This window comes from Vigna unguiculata, chromosome 9 (genome assembly GCF_037176805.1).
Source record: "Vigna unguiculata cultivar grain cowpea cultivar isolate G323 ecotype 2 chromosome 9, ASM3717680v1, whole genome shotgun sequence".
NCBI classification, from domain to species: domain Eukaryota; kingdom Viridiplantae; phylum Streptophyta; class Magnoliopsida; order Fabales; family Fabaceae; genus Vigna; species Vigna unguiculata.
The window spans coordinates 8,548,211-8,564,844 of NC_140800.1; the positions used below are offsets into that span (position 1 = coordinate 8,548,211).

Here is a 16,634-nt window from a genome sequence, read left to right on the forward strand (position 1 = left end):
TATTGAAATTCAATTGTAGTTATATTATGGGTGGATGGTGATATATTTGCTCATAACCTGTGACCTTTGTGAAGTATTTAGAATATTTTCTATAAGTTATAATGAATATTAACTTTACAAATGTTTGTTAAAAAAAGAAGACAAAGAAAGGAGAAACACAAGAAAGAGAGAAAGAAAAAAAAAATGGGAAGAAATTCCCCTGACAAAAATTTCATTGGACAGTCATACATAACTTAATTATCATTGGTTTTAAATTTTTACCCATTTAACCATAATTTTTTTTAACAGTTTTAATTCCTCGATTTTAACTTTGTGACCATTTTAAACCATTTAAATTAAATAAGTTACTTGACATCAGACCAGAAAAGGGAAAATGTGAAAAACATTATTAGTAAAAGCATATATGCTTCACACATGTATTTATATTTTTATTATATTAAAATTAGTAAAAACACATCTGTTCATTTAAAAAATATTACAATTATAATTTTAAAAATGAATATAATTTTTTTATAATTTGTTGTAGATAATATTTATTTATTTATTTTTATCATAAATAATTATTTTATTTAAAAAAGTTAAATTTAAAGAATATTTAAATTAACAAAAACAATTAAATCTAAAGAGATGACACATTAAAATTAAAATTAGTAAAACATAAAAAGGAAATTAGTAAAACACTCATTTCAATTTAAAAATATATTTATTCAAAAATATAATTGAAAACATATGCACACAATAATATTTCTTTATATAATAATATAAAAAATATAATTTAAAATATATATCTAATTTTACAATTTTATTATTTTTATGTGTAATTAATTAAAAGGTTTAAAAGCAATACATTTATATACATGTATACATATGTATATAATTTTATAAAAATAATATTAAAAAACTATGTAATGATTTTTTTAAATAAATGATGTAGTTATTTAAAAAATAAAGAAAAATTATTCTATTATTTATTTAATTAAATAAACAAGTTACTTTTTATTTATTAAAAAGTGGTGTATCTATTTGTAGAATGGTATTAGAAAAAATGGCAATGAAAATAATTTTTTAAGACTAATTAAATAAATCATAAAATTCTGATAACTAAAAGGATTATTGGTTTAAAAGTAGAAAACACTAGAATGTGAGGAACCTACTTATCCCCATGGATGACAAAAAAGTGCAAGAAGCAGAATTAGAAGGAGCATGACACATTTAGGTACTTGGCAGGAAGAGAGGGAGGTGCAAGTGATTTTGTGACATCATTTGTAAGAGGTGAGTGGTTCGACAAAAATGGGTGTCAGAGCTTGAATTGCCTCTTCAATGTTTTCACCATATTCTGTGTAATCCTTTCTTGGATAACACCTTTGGTTCGGTTTGCAAAAATCTCAGAATGCTTCTGTTCCTCATCGAACAAAGGATAACTGTTGCCGATCAATGGAAATGGACACCACACAGATATGGATTCTCTCTAACCTTCATACTTTAACTTTATCACCATACATTTCTAATACTTTAAAATAAATATATTAACTATTTTAAAAGAAATTATCCGTCTATGGGCTGCATTATTCTCTGCAAAGATATTGTCCTTTTTCAGGTGATTGATTAAATTAAAAAAAAAAATGTATCCTTAATTTGATGATCAAAGAGAATTTTTTCAGATCTTTGGATTTGGATAACGTATTAAGAGTAAAAACAACTATTTTTCCATTTAGATTGATGTTTCAATTAAATAATCTGTCTAAAATCAGTAAGGGATAATTATGAGACATAGTTGAAAACAGAGATAATGATAATAAATCATGGTTAAGGAATAGATAGAGTCTAAGGTGAACATAAGTGTGTTTATAAATCATGAGTGATTTTGGCAGTTGTTTGAATAAATCACTGTAGGGCAAAGGAGGTTATATATAATATACATGTTTCTCTGCAAATGCACCTACTACTGCTTCAACACATAAGCTCTGGTGGTGTTGATAGTTTGTAGTTGTTATGCTGAATAAAAGAGCTGACAATTGATGAGATTAATGCAATTAATTGTAGTACAAGATTTTCTGCGTTGCAGAACACAACATGGTACCCAAGTAAAAAGAAATATCATGCTAGGACTTGTACTAAAGATGTCTACAGTGCAGCAAAGCTACAGTAGGTGACAACCGACGAGACTCATTTGATTGCGATAATTGATAAATCCAAAAATATAGATGTAGTTGTGGATTTTGATTAAAAGTTTTCTAGGGGTTAAAGTAATATAAAAAAATAATATATAAAAGATTTGTGAAATAAAAAATAATATTAATTATTAAATTAATATTTGATTATAAAGTGAGATAAGAGAGAATTTTTTTTTTCTTAAAAAAACAAGAGAATAGATGAAAAATGAAAGAAAGTAAGAGAATAGATGAAAAAAATGAAAGTAAAAGTAAAGAGTTTGATCTAATTTCCTTCTTTCTACAAAAATAATAAAAAAAATCGTATAAGACTAAGAAATGAGTATAGTTTATGAAAAACTATAAAAGAATGAGAAAGAAAATAAAAAGTATCTTAATAAATATTTAGTATAATTATTCTTTTGGTTACTGTTTTTGTCAAAAAATGTAAAATTGGTCCTCTAAAGCTATTAATAAGGAAAAGCTTTGATAGTGTAATTAACATAATCTCAGTATCAATTTTAATGATAAATCCTTGATTTGCTTCAATAAATTTAATGAAAATGACCAAATTGCATAATTTTTTATCAAAATTAAAGTTGTTAACAAGGAAATGTTTTGTTATTGTAATTAACATAATCTGAGTGTCAATTTTAATGATAAATCCTTGATCCGCTTCAATAAATTTAATAAAAATGAACAAATTGCATCAATTTTTCTAGTCACTAAGCAAGTGGGGGCTTTAGGCACTATTCCTTGAGTGAATGGATGATTTCGCTGAACGAATACATCAGAGTCGAGTAGTCATTTTCTATGCTAAATTTTGATGTGTTGTGGCAAAGGTATATTGCTTAGGAAATGATTAGTATGCGAGATTGAATTGAGATTTGATTATATGAGGTTGATGGGGAAAACAACAACACAAACAATATAACAGAGAATATTGCAGATATAATTTCTCCTAACTTGCAAGAATCTATGAGGAGGAACAACTACCAAAGAACAACAATAATAAATCACCATAATCACAAATAAAGACACCAAGATTTTTAATGTGGAAAACCCCTCAAATCAAGAGTAAAAATCATGAGTCGTCCAAAACAAAGAAATGACTTCACTATGATCAACAAAAGTACAAATGAGTCTCAATCAACTGTACAAATTAGTGTTAGCACCCAACCATATAACAAAGGAACAAACTTTTTAAATAGAGAAGAACAAAGAGAATAAAAACCTATAAAATCACTGCTGCAGTGCGAATCCGACCGGTCAGAATGAAGAACAATGTGTTCCGAACCTGTTGTAAAATATTTAGCACGATCCAACGGTGAATGAATCCGCAGTGTCAATTTTACGGTGGCAGCTCAGTGAAAAACGTGAACAGATTTTTCCTCTATCTCTCTCAATGTGCTAGAGTTTTCAGAGGATTATGACTCTACAGAGGTTAAGTTGAGATTTGTTTATGTTAATTCAAGGAGGATTTGTAATGATTTATAATAGTGTATGCATTTGTATATGGATCTAGTTGGAAGGTATCCTAACGCTCTAATGACCATCAAATTCTCAAGTAGTGACAGATTTGGCATATGGTGAGAGGAGTAGGAGGTCCTAGTCTATGGGTTTTATCTTGGCCAAAGACGTTTAACGGACTAACCTTGTGAGTGGTAGGGTGAAACCCATTGGCAATGACTCTACAGAGTAGTATAAGCCACCACAAGTGCACAATTTGTTAAGATCCGATATCAATGCATGTATTCGAATAATTGAGTCTTGTTTGAGTCATTGTATGTGGTATGCTTGTCTTTACCAATGCTTGTATGGTTGATCAAGTATGTGAAATAAATTTCATTTCTATTATATGAAGACTCTTTTGCACATTAGTTTATCCTTCTTCTGTTGTTTGTTTTTCTTTTGCGATGATGATCACCTATTCAGTGGGAGCAAGTATGGTTGCAGTTTCAAAAGCACCTCTAGAGGATTAGGAGTCATCTATTAGATTGGTGGAAGGTTTCAGTGGAAACTTGTGTAAGTGGTTAGTTTATGTATAGAAACTAGAATTGATTTTTAGTTGGTTTATATAAATGTTATATTTTTATAGTCTTATCTTTTATAAGACTGTAATAATATATTTTATACACTGATTTATTTGTTTTGAACACTAAAATGAGACATCTTATTTAACTAGTTTTTAAGTAATAAAAATTGGGATGCTACAAGGTGACTAAATTTTAGTTCATCAGTACTTGGGGCTTATTCTTGGAGGTTTTGGGTGAGTTTTGAACAGAGTCTTTGAGGTTTTTGGGTGATTTTTGAAAAGTATATTGTAGGTTCTCTAAAAGAGGGCTAGCGGAATTGGATTACAAGAACATAATTATTAGTTGGTGTTTTGGTGTTATGTGTGCTGGGTTTGGTTTAAAATATGTAAGGCTAGGTCATAGAAGCCTTGGTTTGAATTGTATAACATTTCTTGAAGGTTTTTTTGGGTAACGGTCAAACTGTAGGTGAGGCTAGGTGAAGGATTTGGTGGTTTATTGGTTAATTTTGGAATTGTTTGGTTCGATTATAACTTGTAATTCTATATGGGTCTTAGCATTCTTGTGAGCCTTAACCGGAATCTCATGAAATACCAGTTGAGATTATTTTTAATTTAATTTTCATTTGTGAAACAAAAATTATTAATAAATTTGTATATATGTATCGAGTTGAGAAATAACTTTACCACTGGTTTTTACCTTAAGTTTAAAAATGTTTAAAGAAAAATAGAAAGTAAAAAAAAAAAATCACCAACGTCAAGAATCGAAATTCTCGTACCAACCGATGAGAAAACAATTAAAATCCACACATTAATTTATATGGTGATTTAGCATTGCATTTGAAGCATAAGAAAATAATCTTAATTTATATACACAATAACGGAGAATGGGTGGAAGCAAAAAGTATGCATGCAAGAATGAATCACTTGACTAGTTTCTCTTTCTTGACACCTTCTTCAAGTTCTCTCAACCCTTCAACCTTTTCTTCTATCTCCTCAATCAACTCCTCCCTCCATAAAGCTTCCCTGGCTTCTGCTTCCATCGTTTCTTGCTGCATATATATAACAACACCCATTAAATATTTATAACCAAAAATGTCATCTTCAGTACTGCATATAATTTATGCAGGAAAAACAGTTTCTCCCATTAAAAATATGTAACATAATGGCAACAAGATATATACCTACAAAAAATTAGATCCCTAATAATCATAATTGATCATTAAAAGGATTACCTTTTCATAGATCCAGTTGCCGGTACCATCTCCTCCATCTCCCCTATATGCTTCAGAGTCATAATATGGATCCTAAAATCGTATCAAACAAACATATATTACATAAAATAAATAAATAAATAAAACATCCATAGAAGTTCCTTGATTTATTACCTTCATTGAACCAAAGAATAAGCCTCCCCAAACGGTGAACATTATGTACCAAGTGTCTACAACAGAAACAAAAAATACCAATTAAGAAACCAAATTGAAATTCCTAGGAGAGAAGAAAAAATAAGTAGAAATTAAAGAACAGAGTTTGGTGGTTGAGACTTACAAACATTCTTTATTGCTTGATCACTGAGATGGGAAACTGATTTACTAGTGATCAAATCTCTCTGTCCTTCCATGTGTTCAACTATAATTGCCATAAGTGGCCAATCGGGTAAGCCATTCACTTTACACAGAGATGCCCTTTTGCTCTTTCCCTCTGACACCTTCTTACAAACACATAACATGCAACATGCTATAAAAATTTTGGTTTCAAATACATAAATTTTGTGCACTCAAGTTCAATCCATATGCTCTAAGGTTAAATATAGTAAACTTGGTTTGAACTTTCAACATGAAGTATACGTACCTGCCACGGTCTGTTGGAAAGGGTAGAGTTTGAATGCTGCAAAAGAGAGAAACACCTTCATTTTTTGGTTCATAACATGTGATGAAAATGGATATTGAAGGAGCATTTTACCAATCTTGAAGAGTGGTTCATTTGAAACCTCCTTGTTTGTAGAGATGAGCCAAGATTATGTGATTTGAAAAGGGTGAAACCCATAACAGCTTCAGCCATTGCTTTGAGCAAAAAGTGCAGAAAAAGTGGTTGCTACTATGTCCTTTCATATTGGGATAGAGTGGATAAGAGCACAAAGAAGAACCACCCTTCAGTTTCAAGCACATAATTCCAACAAATGGGTCTGAGTGCAATTCTACTCAACAATTCATTAAAATGACCCTATTGTCCTCATTCATGAATATCCTTTTCATTCAGCTTTACATTCCAAACATAACATTTAACCTTAACATTGGATTTATCTATGTTCAACTTTCAAACATTTAACTTCCAAAGTCAGTTAGCGTAAATCTCACGTCCACTTTAGCTTCCTTAATTAAAAAAAAAAACAATTTAACTACTTTGAATTAAGCTCTAATCAAAGATGACAACAGGATAGAGCGGGGTGGATAAGGACGGGTTTTATTATCTCACACATATTTTAATAGAAAAAATTTATTTCATCCCCATATATTAAATCTAATATGATATTAAATTTTTGTTTCATCTACCTCCTCAATTAGTAACAGGTATAGATTTGTATCCATACTCGTACTTACTTTCTTGTTGTTTCAATATTAATTAATTAAATTTTATAAAATAATAAAAAATTATGATGAAGGTAAAGGAAACATAACATTATCAAATATTCAATATTAAGAGGAGAGTTATTTCTTCAATATCAACTATTTAGAAAAAATTTATAATTGTATACATTTCAAATTAAAATACCAAATAAAATCTCATGAGAATCAAAACATTTATTAAATTTATAAACATTAATGAAATCTAGTTGATAAAATTTAAAAATATTTTTAAAAAAATATAAAAGGAAAACAAATATTCAAATAAAAACATATTTTAAATGTTTGTTTACTTCAATTTTTTAAATTTTAATGAATCTATTTTTTATACACTAATAAATGTTATACTACATCATTTGACTAAAATCACAGAAAAAATAAAGATTAGACTAATAATAATATAATTTTCACATAGATTTTGTCTCTTTTGAACTTGAATGTATATTGAATGGTGATAAAAAAAATTCAAGACAATTACATTAAATTTTTATATTATAGTAAATAAAATTTATTTATACAATTATAATGACAAAATTACAGTATGATAATGAGTTAGAGAATAAAAAATAATTATATAAAATATATCAAAATAGTATTCTATATGATAAAATAAATAAATAAAAATATTAAAAAATTATCAAATGTGTGTCTTAGAAACAATTTGAGGACTACTGAATGAAACCGCACAAAGAAAAATAAATGTATAATTAAGATACGATAAGATGAAAAATACCTTAGAAATTTAAGAAAACTTTTCAAATATCAACATACTCAATGATTAAGAGACAATGAAAATTGTTTTACCAAAATAAAAAGATTTTTTAAATAAAACAAAAATTAATAATAATAGAGTAAAAAAGATAAATTTGTTATATTACCTTGTAAATGAAAGGGTTATGCTATTGAACACTTAAAAATTTTCATGTGAAAGGAAAATATACAATAAATTAAAATATTAAAAAAAGTAAAAATATTCAAATGTGAGACATAAAAAATATTTAATTAATATACATGATTTAAATATAATTGCATAAAGGTTATGATGAGATGAAAAATATTTTGGAGATGCATCTGAAATTTATGACAAACCAAACAATTAAAGGTTAATTAATTGATTATGAATATTTTAATAATTTAAACGGGGATGAGATATGACGGGGACATGTATTATCGCGAGTGTGTGGATGGGGACGAGGCATATATGTACATCCCCATACCTGTAGCCCCCTTTTTCTGTCTTAAACTGATGGGCCTAACTTTAGTAGGTAAGGGGCCCAAGTCGGCCTATTAGCCTTTAGCTATTTCAGAAAAACTCTATAGTTTTTCCACTACGTGTTTTGTCTCCTCACTTAGCAACATTCATTTACCTTTCACCCTTTCTGAAAACAGAAGCTCTGTTAGGGCTTGAGCCACATCCTTCTCCTAGCTAGTTGTGCTCACTTTCTTTCATGTAAGTTGAACCTCAACCTTTCCTTTACTCCTTTCCAGCTTTGTTGCCTTGGTTTTGTCTTGGGCTTGTCTCTAGAAATTTACCCTCGTCTTTATGTTCGTGCTTTACAGCTCTTTAGTTCGTCTTGGAGTTGTGGTGCTCATCTATTAGGTGCCTGTTTCGTTTTCTAGTATTTGTCCAGGTAAGGGAAGTTAGGGTTTCATGTTTTAAGTTATTTTGCCTGTTTATGGTCTGTTTTATGTTCTTGGTCCTTGAATAATGTTGTTGATCGTGTGCAAATATATTGTTTGTGCTTCTGGTTGGATGTATGGTGTTGCATGTGCGAGCAGGTGAGAAACCTACTAATCTTGCCTAAGCGAGTGGCCCTCGCCTAAGCGAGAGTAGCAGGAACTCACCCCTGGTTTCAACTTGAATTGTTGCTCAAGCGACGAGTTTTCATTTTGAGCGATGAGTAATCTCGCTTAAGCGAGAAGGGCTCGCTTGACCGAGTGAATCTCTTTCGTTTGAGCGAAGACCTCTAGCTTGGACGAGATTCGTGCAGAAAACACGTACTGCCTGAAATTGTTCCATGATTGTTTATTTACCTTTCAAGCTCTAAGTATGTGATCATGCATGTTTGGTATGCTTTTATGGGACGTTTACTATATTTGGTGTGAAACGATAAATGGATTGGTTGGCTGGTTGGTATTTGGCATGAGAACGAAATGTTTTGAGTTATCATGTGGAATGGGTGTGAGAACATGGATATGGAATGGAATGAACGTAATTCCATGAGTCTCTTGGTGAGATCTCATGGTGGTGTTGTAGTATATATAATTAGATATGGTAACTCCTAGTGATCGTAGTGATGATGGAAATGTTGTAGCTTAGTCTAGCATGGGTTGGTTTTCACTCTTGGGAGCATCTTTTTGTGGGCACTTTTGCCTTATTGTTTTAATTGCTATATGAGCAAATCTTTACTAAATTGTTGCCCTTTTTATATTATGTTATTGGCATTGTTTTGTGCCTTAACTTTTTCCTTCCAGTATAATTATGGATGACTGTATTCAATGGATTCTTATATACTGTTGCCATGTGCTCTAAAATATTATAAGGGTTAAATATGTTTTTGGTCCCTCAAGTTTCAGTGAAATTTGGAATTAGTCCCTCATCGAAACTTTATACCAATTTAGTCATTCATCTTTAAAAATGCGTGAATTTAATTATTTTAACCACGCATTTCTAAAGATGAAGGACTAAATTGGTATAAAATTTCGAAGAGGGACTAATTCCAAAATTCACTAAAACTTGAAGGACCAAATACATATTTAACCCATATTATAATTATGCGACATTTTATTTAGTAGAAGTATTCTATTTAAATGGGATGTCACAATACCCATACCTAATTAAAAAATTTGGAATTCCTCGTACCTATACCCAATCAATTAATGTGGGGATTTTTTGTTAAAACAAAAACAAATTCAAACCATACACATATGGAAGAGTTTATTTGCAATCTCTAGCTCTAATTTAACATTTCATTGCCAACTTTTAACGGTATCTCAATTTTTATTTTCGGTATTTAAAGAATATAATCCAAAATTTTAAACATTCTTGTTTAGCTTAATTAAATTTTAAATTATTTATAAATTTAAATGATTTTAATTGAGTGTTCATTAATTTTTTTTATTAAATACTTAATATTTTTTTATTTTTTTATTAAATCTTTGTCAATATCATTTTGTTTAGTTATCTTTACTTATTTAAAGATAAAAAAATGAGATTGTTTGTTAAATATAAAATAATATTGTTGTTAATCTTAAATAATTTTTATTATAAAATGTTTTATATAATAAAAAACTATTATTATCACATATATTAATAGTGGTGGTGATAACGAATAGTCCTTTAGTCTTTCTAGAGATGATGATGATATATAAGTTATCAAAAAGTATGAAGATTTTAATATTCAATATATTTTTAACAAAAATAATAAAATTTAGTTTTCGTAACATTATTATTTACTAGTATAAATAATAGAGTGTTATCGCATGTATGTATACATTTTTAAATATTCTCTCATTATAATTTTGTTAATTTGATTCATAAACAATAAAATTATATATTATAAACGTTTAAAAATAATGAAAGTATTAGAAAAGAAATCAAATTTTTTGAGTTACAAAATTATGAGCAAATAAAATAGAAAATGTAGGTTAAAAGTTTTAAATTAGTAAAAATTAACTAAATTATAAAAAAATATGTGAGTGATAAAAATATTGTAAATAAAATATAAAACAATTTTAATAAAAATTTTAAACCAAATTTAATTACAGAAAATAAAATAATATTATCAAATAAATGTATCTTTTTCATATGTCAAAAGTATAGATATTAGTCATAAAATTTCATATATCTTAACTTGGAAATAAATAAACAAAATAATAGAAGAAAAATAACTATTTGTCACGCATGAAAGATTAAGCAACACGGTCTTAATTAAAAAATTAAAAATTTTAAGATACTTAATAAATTAGAATAATTTAATAAAATTCAATTAAAAATATTTAAATTTATAAAATATTTGAAACTTAATTAAAGCTCTTCTTAATCTGATTCTTAATATTAATAATATACACGAGTTAGGATCGAGTGTTGATGACATACGATACGAAATGTCAACATACGATAAGAGGTATGAGATGACGTAAACCAAACAACCAAAGAGCTGTACGCTTTCAACGATAATTAAAATATTAACATTAGATTAGCTTCCTCACTCATGGTTTATTTTTTTATTAAGAAGTCATCAAAACATGTATGATTTGATTTGATTTGATTTTAAATTAATATATAATCTAAACTAAAATAATTAATGTTTCTCTCAATCAGTTTTTGTTATTTTGATAGCGCAAAATTGGTAATTCTTTCGGAATAATTTTATTCAGTGAAAAACTGTCTAATAAAAAGTCTTGCTATAACATTTTTAATGTATAATTGTTATTATATTTATATACCACAAATACAATAGAATTAAATTATGAAAAAATAAATCAAAATAATTGATCGGAGAAAAAAATAGATAAAAGAAATTATTGTGATAAGTTTTCAACTTTTCATAATTGATTGTTTGTTTGAAAATACAATAAATTTTGCTCAGCACAATCACTTACGCAGTGTTTTTTTATGGGGTGTACTGTGCGAAGGAATTTGGGAACACAGATTTTTTTGATTCAAAGCGAAATAAGAAAATGGATTTGAGAGATAGATGGTTCAATTCATCCCTGCAAAAGTGGGGTGATACTTGTATTATATACGACAAATACAAAAATACCCTTCTCTTTTCCTGTTTCCCGTGCAAAGTTTCTGTCATATTGTAGTAGGGAAGAACATGAGGTGTTCGGGTGTGGTGGGGGAGGTAGAGGATGAAGGTGGTGGGCTGTGGTGGTGGACTTAGGTGAAGGAGGTGGTGGCGTGTTATGGGGATGAAGTCCTATAGTGCAATGCATAAGATATGTGCACCAGTTAACTAACCGGTGCGACGCAAGTGTGTGTATGACATCGGTTATGTAACTGGTGTCTTGGCATAAAGGAGTTTGACACTGGTTACGACGCCAGTGTCGTGTAGTGTTGTGTGTGTGTGTATTTTTTTTTAACTTTTTTTAACTTTTTTTTAACTTTATTTGTAAAACTTTTGTTTAAAATTTAATTGTATAATTTTTTTTTTACATTCATAAAGATTTATTTTTTTTATTTTAAAATTTCATATAATTTTAATATTTTTTAATTTGTATTAATTAATTATAATTATTTTTATAACATCAAATTACAAAATCATTCTCTTTTTTCATAAAGGATATTTTGGTAACTTCGTAATTCTATCTATTTTTACAATTTATTTTATCTATCACATCAATCAAATCTTTCACTAATTTTCATAAAACTTATCTCCTATGATGCATAGATACAATATGTGTATCGGATACGACATGTATCCGATACGTCGATACGTTTATTTCTAAAATAATAGGATACGATACGTGATAAATACGTGATATATGAATAATGAAAAGTGTACAATAATTCTTACAAACATAATAAATATATGATTGTTAATGTGTGAATCCAAATTTTCTAATTAGAGATTACTTATTTTGGTAGTCAAAATCTTGTAGCTAATGTTAGTGACCAATTTAAAGTCAATTCATCAAACTATTTTAATTATCAATTTAGAGACTGATTATAATTTTTTGGAACTATTTTAGTTGTTAATTTGGTTACTTTATAGTGACTAATTATTTTTTGTCACTAAAATTTGTCATTATTCAAAGGTTTTATTGTAGTGTACTACTATTTTATAAATTAGATATTTCATTGATAAACATCGTTAAAGTATCCTAAAGTATCGGACATAATACATGTCAGATACAGATACGTGATCCAATTTGAAGTATCGGTGTATCATAGCTTATCTCCAAATTCACTCACTTTACCCTCTAAATCCACTCAAAAAAACGCACAAATTCATCCATCCAAATCAACAAAAATTCATCTTCATATTCTTTCCCATATCCACACTCCCAAACGAACACACCCTTAGGGATAGAAACAGATTGAGTGCAAATAGCGTCTACCAGCAACAAAAAAGTTTATTCATTACCTGTTGGTTTATTTATCGGATATTCGTTTAAAAATTATTACAAATATTTTAAAACCCACGGTTATATGTGGACACCCACAAATATTGAAAAAAAAAATTAATTTTAAATTACAATATAAATAAAATAACAAAAATATATAAAATAAAATATAAATTAAATTTTAATTTTAATTAAACTTAATCTAATAAAATATAATTTTAATTCTAATGAAATTTAACCTTATAAAACTAATACTAAATTTTAATTTTAAGTTTTTATGGATACGAATAGTATGATACCCATATTCGACTCATTTATAAACGAATATTAAAATACTTACTACTTGTGAATAATCAATACCTGTGGACACCAGCTATTCATCGCGAATTTTATCGGCAAATACCCGTGAACGTGTATTTTTATCATTTCTATGTATAACCCAACTAAATTTACTGTTTTTTGTTATCAAAATAAATAATTAATATGACTTTGTGACAGAAGTTTAGTTCATTATTAATGTCAATTTTCAAGCATAAAATTAATATTATAGTTAAAGCTTAAACTTTTGTATGTGGATATACCTGCATTTGTACTTAATGTGTTAGGTGTAACAATTTATTTGAAGTAATTTGGACCAAGTGTTTGGTTACCATCCTACATCCTACACTTGTATATTTTTAAATATTTCATATAATACTAGGACATGTATAAGTGAATTAATGTCATACCTGTTATCTAATTGAAATGAAATAATAATATACAAAATTTATATATATAAAAATAAATATAAGTTTTTTATAGTGAAAATTGATATTTAAATATAAAAATCGTAAAATTTTATGATTTTTCATATTATTTACCATTTAAATTCCATTCGTAACATAATAAGATTGATATGATCAATCAAACAAAATTATAAAAATCGTGTAAATTATTGTTTTTTTCTTCACTGAAATCACTTTTTTAAATTATTATATTATGTTGAAATAAAATTTAAACCAAATTAAAATTTAATACAATTAAAAATGAATACAATTAAAAGTCATCAATATTCATCTTTTTTTTAATGAATTTCACTTAAAATAAAATACAATTAAAGTTAATTAATAAAAAATAATTGAAAAAAAAATTGAAAAAAAAATTCAAATCTAATTAAAAATCTTAAGTGAATTTCAATCAATTAAAATAAAACATTATTCTCTGATACATCCTTAAAATCTATTATGATTAGGATGATAAGAAGTTCATCAATTTTGTAAATTTAAATTTGATGAAGTATTAATTTATTTTATTGTGATGATTTATCATTTTTGTTATAACAAGTAAAGTCTACTATATTGCAAATTTATGATTTAAAATTTTATAAACCCCTACTATCTTAATCATAACCTCAATTTGGCTTTAAAACAAGTATGGTTAAATATGTAGTTATTATACTCCACTATTTTTAAAGATGAAATAAGAGTAAAATATCTTATATGTAAAGGAAACTCATGATAGATGTTATCTTCCATGAATCACACCAAATAATATTACATGCGAACTTAAAGAAATTTATTGAATTTTTAGCATATCCAAGCATTCTTATTAATTGCTTTATTTAACACGAATAAGTAATAATTAATATATATTTAATTAATATACATTTAGGTATTAATGTTAAGAATCAATTTTATGATTTTCAAAATTAAAATTATATGTATACATCTTTTGGTATTTTGTGTAAGAAATATAATTAAGTTGTGGGGTTAAATATAATGAAATAATTAATATACAATTTTACGTTTTTCCTTTCTTTTATTTAAACTATTTAGTAAGTTTTGTATTTGTGTTCACTTGCCTATTCTATGATAGAGTGCAAACGTTATGGTTTTACTACTTCCATTTCATTTCTCACAATTCCATCTCCAACTTTTCTAATTTTCAAATTATCTTTATTTTGGCTTAATTTATATTTTGATTGTATATTTGTAAAATTGTCAATATTAGTCTATTTTTTTGAACGCTTTTAGTCTTTTAATTTTAATTATTCATAATTTAGACTCTAATTAGTTTTATATAAGTTTAATCTCTTAATTAAACATTTTCAATTAGAAAAATTATTTCTTAACAATTTTTTTTTACAAACTTAATAATGGTGACGTGACCGGATGTAACTTGAGAATAGAAAAGAAAGATTTGATGTATTAAAATGAAAAAAATTGTCAAAATTTAACAATTTTTTTTGTTCAAAGTATCATGGTCTTTTTAATCAATACAAAAAAATCAAATCTCAATTACTACCGTTTCCAACTGCCTAAGAAATTTGACAAGTACAATGTATTATATTATCATTAAAATAATAACAAAATACGCATCACTAAACTAAAAGTTAAAGAAAGTTATAAATTATTAAAAATCTATTTTTTTTTTTTCTGTAGTAGCCTAAGCCACATTTTGTAAATTAGCAAAATTTATTTTTGAATGACAATGTTTGCCCATTTATTATAAGGTAGAGCAATTCATATTTAAAGAGTATTAATTTAAATTTATATAATTTTTTTTTTCATTTTTAACCCTTTTTCTTATTTACTTTAATACCAATCTTGTGTAAAGATATTACAATAGAAAAAAGTTAAAAAGTTCTCTTGAATTATGTAGAAAAGAAGATCATACATTCGTGATATTTCAATGAGTTCTTTTATTTTTTTATTTTAGCATTAAATAGGAATTAACCCATCTTAATTAAATTTAGGTGAATTTGAATTAAGTATTATACATTGTTTGAAAAAATAGGGAAAAAAGCAAGTGAATAATATTTACTATACAAATATATAAATATTTTTTTCTCTTTATGTATAAGTTCCTAATGGAGAACAAAAAATTAAATAACATTAATAACACAAATAATATTTTTTTACATTTAATAAAGTTAGTATGTAATAGTTTATAAATAAATAATTAATGTGTAATATTTTTTTTCCTAATCAATATAAAGTATCCATTAAAATTTATGCTGCCTTGTTATCAAGTTTAATCTTATATTTTTTGATATAATTTTTTGACAGATGGGGTTTTCTAATTTTGAAGAAGAACCAAATCAAACCAATAATTATGTGTAGAATGAATATTTGAATCTAAGATTTCACGTATTAGTTGGTTGGTATTGTGTATTTTTAAGTTGACAACGTGTGTTTAAGTTGGAAATGTTTGTTTAAAATCTTATAAATTTAGTATTGTTTCTTGTAATTTGGTATGAAATTTAATTTATTGTAATAATAAAGTTAATTAATATAATTTTTAATCTTTTATTAAAAATAAAAAAAAAATTATCATAAAAAATACTTAAATAAAAAGAAAAATAAAATAAAAAAAAGGTCGAAATCAAAGAAAGTTTGAATTAATGCTCTGCGTGGATTGCTCTTTCACTTTGATAAATGCATGAAAATTGACATCAGAAAACGATTTCTTAATAATCCCGTTATAGTGTAACCAAATCTATAACAATTGTTATATAGAAAGATTTTCTGTTCTGTATCACGTTTTTTTTTTTTTATTATTATTATTATTATTATTATTATTATTTGATTTTACTTTTTATAATATAATTATTTATTAAAATTTTTAAAATTAAAAATTATTTTTATTTACCTTTTATAAAATTGTTTATTTATTTTTTTATTTATCAACAATTAATATTTTTATTTATTTTATTTTATTTTTAATAAATATAAATTTATTTTATATATTAATTTAATAATATTACATTATTAT

General features: G+C 26.3%; 1 protein-coding gene across 1 annotated transcript; it reads right to left on the reverse strand.

The window, feature by feature from the left end:
- Positions 1-4,968: 4,968 nt before the first annotated feature.
- PNSB4 (NDH dependent flow 6) lies at positions 4,969-6,332 on the reverse strand. The gene is made up of 6 exons (XM_028048982.2): positions 6,148-6,332; positions 6,037-6,072; positions 5,734-5,893; positions 5,571-5,626; positions 5,418-5,489; positions 4,969-5,234 (listed from the first exon to the last, which is right to left on the reverse strand). Exons 1-6 carry the CDS (start codon positions 6,244-6,246, stop codon positions 5,106-5,108), a joined length of 552 nt encoding a protein of 183 aa, XP_027904783.1. The 5' UTR covers positions 6,247-6,332; the 3' UTR covers positions 4,969-5,105.
- Between the last annotated feature and the right edge of the window lie 10,302 nt (positions 6,333-16,634).

Excerpts from the sequence above, each read along its gene's own strand:
- PNSB4 (XM_028048982.2), bottom strand. The coding sequence starts at position 6,246 with ATGGCTGAAGCTGTTATGGGTTTCACCCTTTTCAAATCACATAATCTT. Across the intron at positions 5,490-5,570 it reads TATTCTTTGGTTCAATGAAG|GATCCATATTATGACTCTGA; the intron begins GTAATAAATCAA and ends ATACGATTTTAG. Across the intron at positions 5,235-5,417 it reads GCAACTGGATCTATGAAAAG|CAAGAAACGATGGAAGCAGA; the intron begins GTAATCCTTTTA and ends ATATATATGCAG.